This window comes from Salvelinus namaycush, chromosome 2 (assembly GCF_016432855.1).
Source record: "Salvelinus namaycush isolate Seneca chromosome 2, SaNama_1.0, whole genome shotgun sequence".
In the NCBI taxonomy this organism is placed as follows: domain Eukaryota; kingdom Metazoa; phylum Chordata; class Actinopteri; order Salmoniformes; family Salmonidae; genus Salvelinus; species Salvelinus namaycush.
In genome coordinates, this window is record NC_052308.1 from 63,935,334 (window position 1) to 63,946,218 (window position 10,885).

Genomic DNA, 10,885 nt, shown 5'->3' on the forward strand with positions numbered 1-10,885 from the left:
AACCTTAGCCTGCAGCTTTGATGTGTACCATCTACCTATACTCCTAAGTACTTGTATGAGGTAGCAATCACACCGCGTGGGGAGAGGGGCATTCTTATTACGAAACCACATTACCTTTTTGTTTTGGAGGTGTTCAGAACAAGGTTAAGGGCGGTGAAAGCTTGTTGGACACTAAGAAAGCTTTGTTGTAGAGCGTTTAACACACAATCCGGGGAAGGGCCAGCTGAGAATAAGACTGTATTGTCTGCATATAAATGGATGAGAGCGCTAACTATTGTTTGAGCTATGTTGACATATAAACTCAGCAAAAAAAGAAATCTCCTCTCACTGTCAACTGCCAACTAACGTGTAAATATTTGTATGAACATAAGAATCAACAACAGACATAAAGTGAACAAGTTCCACAGACATGTAACTAACAGAAATGGAATAATGTGTCCCTGAACAAAGGGGGGTCAAAATCAAAAGTAACAGTCAGTATCTGGTGTGGCCACCAGCTGCATTAAGTACTGCAGTGCATCTCATGTACTGCACCAGATTTGCCAGTTCTTGTGTGAGATCTTACCCCACTCTTCCACCAAGGCACCTGCAAGTTCCCAGACATTTCTGGGGGGAATGGCCCTAGCCCTCACCCTCCGTTCAACAGGTCCCAGACGTGCTCAATGGGATTGAGATCCAGGCTCTTCACTGTCCATGGCAGAACACTGACATTCCTGTCTTGCAGGAAATAACGCACAGAACGAGCAGAATGGCTGGTGGCATTGTCATGCTGGAGGGTCATGTCAGGATGAGCCTGCAGGAAGGGTACCACATGAGGGAGGAGGATGTCTTCCCTGTAACGCACAGCATTGAGATTGCCTGCAATGACAACAGCTCAGTCCGATGATGCTGTGACACATCGCCCCAGACCATGACGGACCCTCCACCTCCAAATCGATCCCGCTCAGAGTACAGTTCTCGGTGTAACGCTCATTCCTTCGACGATAAACGCAAATCTGACCATCCCCCCTGGTGAGACAAAACCGCGACTCGTCAGAGAAGAGCACTTTTTGCCAGTCCTGTCTGGTCCAGTGATGGTGGGTTTGTGCCCATAGGAGACTTTGTTGCCGGTGATGTCTGGTGAGAACCTGCCTTACAACAGGCCTGCAAACACTCAGTCCAGCCTCTCCCAGCCTATTGCGGACAGTCTGAGCACTGATGGAGGGATTGTGCGTTCCTGGTGTAACTCGGGCAGTTGTTGTTGCCATCCTGTACCTGTCCTGCAGGTGTAATGTTCGAATGTACCGATCCTGTGCAGGTGTTGTTACACGTGGTCTGCCACTGCGAGGACGATCAGCTGTCCGTCCTGTCTCCCTGTAGCGCTGTCTTAGGCACGTTCACATAGATGAGCAGGGACCCTGGGCATCTTTCTTTTGGTGTTTTTCAGAGTCAGTAGAAAGGCCTCTTTAGTGTCCTAAGTTTTCATATCTGTGAACTTAATTGCCTACCGTCTGTAAGCTGTTATTGTCTTAACGACCATTCCATAGGTGCATGTTCATTAATTGTTTGTGGTTCATTGAACAAGCATGGGAAACATTGTTTAAACCCTTTACAATGAAGATCTGTGAAGTTAATACGTAAAAATCCAAATAACTTTGAAAGACAGTGTCCTGAAAAAGGGATGTTTATTTTTTCCCCCTGAATTTATAATACAAATTGTAATTCATAACATATCATACGAAATGGGTGATGTACATCCACAAATTAATAAATACCATACGAAACATAACATATTAGATGGAGTGTCTTGGATTTACGAACAGAATAATACGAAATGCTCTGAGACCGGGTAACGTTACACCATAGCAAGTAAACTGTCACCACATACAGCTAGCAGAAAAGCTAACGGTCATATTATGGTATTTTAGTAGGGAAACACTTATTGCATCACCCTGTAAAAGCTAACACCCTGACTAGACCGGGCACATTGCATGCGCAAGCATGTGTACATAAAAAATGTACACATGAATGTTATTCAATCATTTTATCCACATTGCTCTTGTGCGTTAACGAGCGTCTGTGTTGCCGAACGCTAAAATAGAACTTGTTTTGGTTTTCACAAGGATACAAACCCACGTGGGTGCTTGAAAAACTAATGAGAGAATAATAAAAGGGAAACGGTTATCTTTGATCTGTGGATTAATCGTCAGAGTAGAGAAACACCATTTTGTATTACCGGGGTCTAACATCTAAAAAGAGGACCATATGCATGTCGGGTTAAATTACAATCCAATGTTCATCTCCCAGGCAAACCGAAAAATGTCTGTAAATGTTTTTGTTTCGATCTGCCCCGAAATTAATAGAATTGATTCACACTTGGTTTTCACACACGTGTCTGGTGGTAATGGACAAAATTATAATTTGCACGCGGACATGCGCAAGCCAGTCTAGCCGGGGTGTTGCTTGACCCAGTGGTGGATAAAGTACCCAATTGTCATACTTGAGTAAAAGTAAAGATACCTTAATAGGAAATTACTCAAGTGAAAGTCACCCAGTAAAATACTACTTGAGTAAAAGTCTAAAAGTATTTGGTTATAAATATACTTAGCTATCAAAAGTAAATGTAATTTCAAAAATATACTTATGTATCAAAAGTAAAATTATAAATTGTTTCAAATTGCTTATTAAGCAAACCAGACGGCACAATTCTTTTTTTTTTTTAATGTAAGGATAACCAGGGTCACACTACAACATGCAGGCATAATTTACAAGCGAAGCATTTATGTTTAGTGAGTCTGCCAGATCAGAGGCAGTAGGGATGTTATCTTGAAATTTGCGTGAATTGGACCATTTTCCTGTCCTGCTAAGCATTCAAAATGTAACGAGTACTTTTGGGTGTCAGGGAAATGTATGAAGTAAAATATACATCATTTTATTTAGGAATGTAGTGAAGTAAAAGTTGTACTTTACTATTTATATTTGACAGATACCCCCCCCCCCCCCCCCCCCAAAACTACTTAAGTAGTACTTTAAAGTATTTTTGCTTAAGTATTTTACACCACTGGCTTGACCCACTGGTGTTATCACAGGGCTGACTCACATCATCACCATGGACCTACACCAGAAGGAGATCCAGGGCTTCTTCAGTTTCCCTGTTGATAACCTGCGTGCCTCGCCCTTCCTGCTACAGTACATCCAGGAGGAAGTAAGACTACCCAGAATCCTCTCCAGTCACTTGTATCATTATCATGTATTTGTTGACTAAAGTTTAGTTTTAATCTGGCGTTGAACTGTGAAATCATGTTGGATAATGTTTATTTGTTACTGTTTATTTGTTTCTAGATTCCAGACTACAGAAATGCCATTATCGTTGCAAAGTCTCCTTCGGCGGCCAAGAGGTAACATAAAGGTTGGGAGTTTTCCAGCAAGATGGATAGTGAATGATGTGAAGTGTGTTTTGTGGCTGCAGATTTGTGGGTGATTGTGTTTGCTCTGTATGTATTTAAATCCTTTGTGTGTGTGTTCCAGAGCTCAATCCTATGCTGAGAGGCTGCGGCTGGGCCTGGCGGTGATGCACGGGGAGGCCCAGTGTTCAGAGTCTGACATGGCCGACGGAAGACACTCTCCCCCTCCAATGTCTTCAGGACGCACCACCTCTGGTCACCCTGGTCTGGAGCTGCCATGTAAGATACCCCCCCCCCCCCCCCCGACACGCACATGCGTGTGCACACACACACACACACACACACACACACACACTAGAAAATACTCCTGCCTTTGATCCTAACACACAAAAATCACTGTTGCGTTGCTCTCATGTATATAATCTGCCTAATCAGCAGACAGTGCTGGTTTATGTAACCACTAGTGTCAGGACAGGATGAGTTGAGCCCTGACTGCTGTCTATCTGAGGAATCCATAGAAAGGTAATGAGTCTGAACAGCAGGGTTAAACCCCCACTGCTTATGGTGAGTAGACGGCACTGGGATGGGCCTCCCATGTAGCATGCATACACTTGTGAACGGACGTACACCCAGACTCTGATCCTATCCATTGTAGAGCCACTGTAAAACATGGCATTTGGGTCAAAGTGCGGCTTTACAGAGATCGAATGGAACAGTATTTACAGAAAAGAGAACAAACTATTTTACATTTATGGACTGGAAAAGTGATAATCTGCCCGAATAACAACCCATAGCCGAGAGAAAGTTATTTTTTACAAATCCAATTGTCACAGAAATGTTGTAAAAATATCTAGCCCTGAATTCCCTAAGGTACCAGTAGCAAAGAGGACCTCCACACATTGTCCTCATGCTGACAGTGTACAACTGGAGTGTTCAGCCAGTCAGGGCTGTAGTATGTGTTGGTTCAGCAACAAAGCACTCCTTCTTAGCAGCCTGACACTACTGCAGATGCCTGTGAAATACTGCAGGCAATAACAGGCGACCGTTCCCCTCTACCCTCCTCGTTTCTCTCCACACAGCCTCTGGATTTCTCTTCTCGCCCTCTTTTTGTTCTTTTTTCTCCTCCTTTTTATACGGCGACTGTATTTATTTTCTCTCATACTTCTCTCCATTTCCTCCCTCCTTTATACAGAAACAGGGTACGGACATTATCAAAACAGCAGCTAAATTCAGATACGGAGCGAAGTGACACGTTTAATCTTTGAGAAAATAAGACAATTTTTCCCCCCCTGTGTTATTCTTTATATTAAACTTTATTTTATTGCGTTCCTTGGATAAATAGGACCAGAAGGCCTGTCTTCAGTTCTGGAGTTGTTTGTCTGTATGCTGCCTTTGTTTGTCTGTATGTTTTTTTTATATATTCTCTGTATATGACAGTGTTAACGTATCCCGTTTATCTTTTGAAGACACAGGGAGGCACCAGGCTTCATTCCCAGGCATAGAGCTCCCAAGTACGACCGTAATGCTCAACTCTCTCTTCCTCTGACCCCCATCCTGTAATACTATCTGTGATCGCTTATACCTGCCTGCATGTGATGTTGATGTCTACCGAGGGAGTTTCCATTTCTAGCAGCACTGACCTTCTAAATTCCCCTTTGTGAAGATCTCAGTTCAGTTAAGTGTTTAGACCGAGGGCGGGGGCGGGGGTCAAACATACGCGGGGGTTTGAGTAAAAAATAAATAAACATTCAGGGGATAAGCTCAGTCGACATTGAAATGACTAAAACCACATCTGAACTGTGTAGAAATGATAATGGTCCTACAATTATAGTCTTTTCATTTTTTACTCAGCCTGCTAGCAGTCATCGAAACGAAAGCCAGACAGTCGTGGGAGCATTGGAAATTCCAAAAGTGATGGATAGAGGACATTTTTTTTTTAATTGGACGGTGAGGCGATGTAGTCAATTTTAAGTGCGGCCCCCCGGACCTCAGTGAAGACCCCCCCCCTGGTTTCGACTGTTGGCTGTCACCAAATCTGGTATGATTATTGAAACAAGATATCTGTAAAACAGCAGATTTCTTCACCTCCAAATTGGTGTCAAGGTCTTTGAGATCATCCCAAGTTTACAGGGTACGGTATTCCTCACTTGATGCATTTTTGACATTTACATGCCTTTTGTCTAATAGACAATTAACTGTGAACTTCCAAAATTCAAATAAAATCATCACATTCAACCCTACCGATAGCAATACGGATCTGCTGGATGCATTCATGCAAGCATCATTGGAAAAATACATGGCTCTTCCCATGTATACTTTGGAGTTGCACTACAATTAATACCCGTTTGAAACCGTGTGGCTTGTCAACATTCCCTTCAACATGCCTCTCATCCTCAAATGTAGCATTTATCTGACCTTTGACCCCTTCAAAGCAACCAACAAAAGGGCTGCTAATGCATATGGCTTACCAGAGGGCACCTACTGTATTCCACTGCCAGGTTGGTGATTGACATACATTTTATGGAGCCAATCATTTCCCCATAAACATTATGCCATTTGGGCAATTTAACTACGTCTATAACTCCAAATGGAGATGAAGGAAACATTGCAAGCACCTCAGAGGCCGAATGAGGCATGATGGCAAGCTTGGTTGTTCCCCTGCATCCTTTCTCTTGATCAATTCCTAGTTTAGAATTTTTCGAGCTAACTTGCTGTTTCAGCAACGGTATGATTCTTGTTTATTTAAAAACTCACCCCTCTCCCTGAAGCCTTAAAAAAAAATATTTTAACAAAATTATTTTGTTGCTAATGTCAACACCTCAGAGTTCCAAGTAGAGCCTCATGATTCAACCCTGAGAGTTTTTAAATACGCAGACATCTGGTTGGACGCCTCCGGGCTGACGATGACACTGCTTTGAAGTCGGTTGTGATTTGGCATGGCATGGGGTTGCTATGGGGATCCCTAAATCCCAAACCGGATTTTTTATTTGTGGGAAGGAAGACAGCTCTATACTCATGAGCCATGTGTTGCTACCATCACAATATGCCTGAAGCTGCCCTATACTTAGTGGCCAAAATCATTTCACCTAGTTGTTGTCCCGTCTGTCAAAATGAGCGTTTTCAGGATTATTCTGTAGCGGGTTGTAGCTGTCTGTGGACGTTGAGGTAGAGCTGTCGTGCATGGATGGTCTTTGCAGGTGTTGAACTTGATCCCTTCTTACTCATTCTCCTCAACCCAATCATTTGAATGTCATTTTTTCCCCCCTCATTTCCTCTTCACCACTGGTTTGAAAGTAATGATCAATCTCTCTCCTTTTCTCTTTCAGTAATGATGGCCAAGGAGAAACCGCCTATCACTGTAGTGGGAGATGTGGGAGGTCGCATCGCTATCATTGTTGTAAGAATTCTATCGTCTCTCTTCTGTTTAACTTTGATCCCTATGGGACAAAAAAAACTGCATTGTCCAAGCTATTGCTAATAAGCAAGAGTTAGTGTTACAGTTGAAGTCGGAAGTTTACATGCACCTTAGCCAAATACATTTAAACTCAGTTTTTCACAATTCCTGACATTTAATCCCTGTTTTAGGTCAGTTAGGATCACCACTTTATTTTAAGAATGAGAAATGTCAGAATAATAATGATTTATTTCAGCTTTTATTTCTTTGATCACATTCCCAGTGGGTCAGAAGTTTACATACACTCAATTAGTATTTGGTAGCATTGCCTTTAAATTGTTTAACTTGGGTCAAATGTTTCGGGTAGCCTTCCATGAGCTTCCCACAATAAATTGAGTGAATTTTGGCCCATTCCTTCTGACAGAGCTGGTGTAACTGAGTCAGGTTTATAGGCCTCCATGCTCGCACATGCTTTTTCAGTTCTGCCAACAAATTTTCTATGGGATTGAGGTCAGGGCTTTGTGATGGCCACTCCAATACCTTGACTTTGTTGTCCTTAAGCCATTTTGCCACAACTTTGGATGTATGCTTGGGGTCATTGTCCATTTGGAAGACCCATTTGCGACCAAGCTTTAACTTCCTGACTGATGTCTTGATGTTGCTTCAATATATCCACATAATTTTCCTCCTCATGAAGCCATCTATTTTGTGAAGTGCACCAGTCCCTCCTGCAGCAAAGCACCCCCACAACATGATGCTGCCACCCCTGTGCTTCACGGTTGGGATGGTGTTCTTCGGCTTGCAAGCCTCCCTCTTTTTCCTCCAAACGTAACGATAGTCATTATGGCCAAACAGTTCTATTTTTGTTTCATCAGACCAGAGGACATTTCTCCAAAAAGTACGATCTTTGTCCCCATGTGCAGTTGCGAACCCTAGTCTGGCTTTTTATGGGGGTTTTGGAGCAGTGGCTTTTTCCTTGCTGAGCGGCCTTTCAGGTTATGTCAATATAGGACTCGTTTTACTGTGGATAAAGATACTTTTGTACCTGTTTCCTCCAGCATCTTCACAATGTCCTTTGCTCCTGTTCTGGGATTGATTTGCACTTTTCGCACCAAAGTACGTTCATCTCTAGGAGACCGAACGCGTCTCCTTCCTGAGCGGTATAACGGCTGCGTGGTCCCATGGTGTTTATACTTGCGTGCTATTGTTTGTACAGATGAACGTGATACCTTCAGGCGTTTGGAAATTGCTTCCAAGGATAAACCAGATTTGTGGAGGTCTACAATTTTTTTTCTGAGGTCTTGAATGATTTCTTTTGATTTTCCCATGATGTCAAGCAAAGAGGCACTGAGTTTGAAGGTAGGCCTTGAAATACATCCACAGGTACACCTCCAATTGACTCAAATTATGTAAATTAGCCTATCAGAAGCTTCTAAAGCCATGGTATCATTTTCTGTCATTTTCCAAGCTGTTTGAAGGCACAGTCAACTTAGTGTATGTAAACTTCTGACCCACTGGAATTGTGATACAGTGAATTATAAGTGAAATAATCTGTCTGTAAACAATTGTTGGAAAAATGACTTGTGTCATGCACAAAGTAGATGTCCTAACCGACTTGCCAAAACTATAGTTTGTTAACAAGAAATTTGTGGAGTGGTTGAAAAATGAGTTTTAATGACTCCAACCTAAATGTATGCATACTTCTGCCTTCAACTGTATATAAACTATTTATGTTTAACACTCACTGTTCTGAGGAAGTCCTCATGTAAGATGTATTTGGACATACTGTATGACAGAGCTCGTGTGTCATTTAGACGCTAATAACTGTTTCCCTCTCTCAGGATGACATCATAGATGACGTGGAGGACTTTGTGGCGGCGGCTGAGATTCTGAAAGAGAGGGGGGCCTATAAGATCTATATCATGGCGACACACGGCCTGCTCTCAGCAGAGGCCCCGCGACTCATAGAGGAATCCGCCATCGACGAGGTAAGACGAAGGACACAGGCTGTATGCGCGCAGGCTTTTATTAAGCCTGAAATGGCTGTTTTTTTCTAACATCCACACAGCTGACAATTATTGTACGTAGTCTGTGCTGCTCTGATACTTGAAGCTGCTCATGGTCGGAATTATGTCTCTTTGCTGGATAAATCAAACAAATCTTTCTTAAAAGACAAGTCCACAAACCGATACCCAAATACAGAAATATGCAATGCATACACAAAAAACAACAACTTTGCTTTCTTTAACATAGTCTCGGCTGTAACCTAGCTCTCCATTTTGTGTTCTTGTGCCCCCCCCCCCAGGTGGTGGTGACCAATACAGTCCCTCATGAGGTCCAGAAGCTCCAGTGTCCCAAGATCAAGACGGTGGACGTCAGTATGATCCTGGCCGAGGCCATCCGACGCATCCACAATGGAGAGTCCATGGCTTACCTGTTCCGTAACATCACAGTAGATGACTGAGCTACACGCACAAATATGTTGTGTTCACACTGTGAGACCAAGGATTTTCAATTCCGTTACATAGGAACTTGTTTCTTTTCATTCTAATTGACTTCCTATGTAAAACAAAATATCTTGCATTCTCAATAAATGTCTACTGTTCATGCATACCAATAGTCCTTTACTGTACTCTGCTATACTATGTGCATGGTAAATACATCACCCATGCAGACTCTCATGAAGCACAAAGTGCACTGATATATCTTGGATTCATTTCATTTAATCCCATGTTGTGTGTGTTGTATGCAACTTGTACAGCATAGCATTTGGTTAATTAAGCCTTTTTGATTAATATGTATTTGCGATCAATTGAACTCCAATATTGAAGCAAGACTGGTACATGGTTAGTCTTTTCGAAGGGTTACTGAATTAGCTTGTAGTTACATGCCAATGGCCCAAAGCCCTTCGCAGCCATTGAACTAGAGCACAGTATTGTAACAAGTGTCAATGCCTATTTTAGTCACAGATACTGATACCTCTCTAACTGATATCGGACAAGAATAGACACTTGCACAGTCTGTTTTCTGCACACAAAAAACATCATGAATAGGTTATTTCATCTGTCACTTTTCAAATTATGATAGACAAATCACGAGGACCTCAGTCTATCAGCAACTCTGTTTTCATGGGGATTTGATCTCCATTTGCTCATAGATTTAAACAGGGAATATGCATATCAAGGTATTTACTGAACCCATTAACCACACGGAAGTAGACAAGGCTAAGCCTTTGAAGAGAACAAATGCTTAAATCTGCTCTTACATACTTTCATGTGTAGCGATAATCTCTTCTCTCTCGTTCCCTTGAAGCTTTGTGTTCTGTTGAAGTCTGTCATGAGCAAACAACAGTCTGAATGGTGAAACACTGGCTCTGTTCTGCAGAGGTGCATTGAGTTGGCCTTTTTCTGTTTCTAGATATTGCGTGCCTCTCGTCTCCCTCACACAGCTAAGTGTTTACCATCAATGGACTGAATAAACCTGTTGAGCTGATGTTGAAGGGTCAAGCTGAATAGCTCTGTCAGTTGTCTCTTTCTGCCAGCTTATTCAATAGGCCTACTTCTCTCATATTTTCTGATCTACCACACACTCAATGGAAACATTGTCTCTCAATGTTGACGGTGGTTTCGGTTGCGTGTGTAACATCTGGGTTCCTCTATAAATTCAAATGAAACCTGTCTGATTTCCATGTGAACCGTGTCATGAAAGCAAGTGGCACTGGCTTAAAAGAATGAGGCAAGTGCATGGATGGACTAGGCAACGAGTCTGTTAAAGAAGTGAGGACATGTATATTTTGTAGTTTTATTTATTTTTTCCCCACGTGTGCAAGTGATATCACATAATTTCACTTCTGCTTGTCTGAGGATATAGCATTAATAGCAACTACGGTATATCGCTAAAAGTAGAAAGACCACAGTTCATTATGGGATAGAATGTGGAGTCAAACGGCACCTGCTAACTATGTCGTGCAAGCAGCATATTAAGAGAATTTGTATATTGTCTCAACCAACTTGTTGATCTGTCTTCACAGAACACATCACATTTCATAGCAAATGTTTGAACTTGAGATGCATTGTAGTCGTCAAAAAGAGTCCAGGACCCTGAACTT

General features: G+C 42.3%; 1 protein-coding gene across 2 annotated transcripts in view; it reads left to right on the forward strand.

The window, feature by feature from the left end:
• Positions 1 to 9,390, forward strand: part of LOC120065979 (phosphoribosyl pyrophosphate synthase-associated protein 1-like) — a 28,116-nt gene extending 18,726 nt beyond the window's left edge. For both annotated transcript variants that reach the window (XM_039017022.1, XM_039017029.1), the window contains 6 exons: positions 3,069 to 3,184; positions 3,322 to 3,377; positions 3,508 to 3,662; positions 6,710 to 6,780; positions 8,619 to 8,765; positions 9,083 to 9,390. In XM_039017022.1, the coding sequence (XP_038872950.1) occupies positions 3,069 to 3,184; positions 3,322 to 3,377; positions 3,508 to 3,662; positions 6,710 to 6,780; positions 8,619 to 8,765; positions 9,083 to 9,241 (704 nt within the window). In that variant the 3' untranslated portion in view covers positions 9,242 to 9,390. The remainder of the gene's footprint in view (positions 1 to 3,068; positions 3,185 to 3,321; positions 3,378 to 3,507; positions 3,663 to 6,709; positions 6,781 to 8,618; positions 8,766 to 9,082) is intronic.
• The last annotated feature ends 1,495 nt before the right edge of the window (positions 9,391 to 10,885 follow it).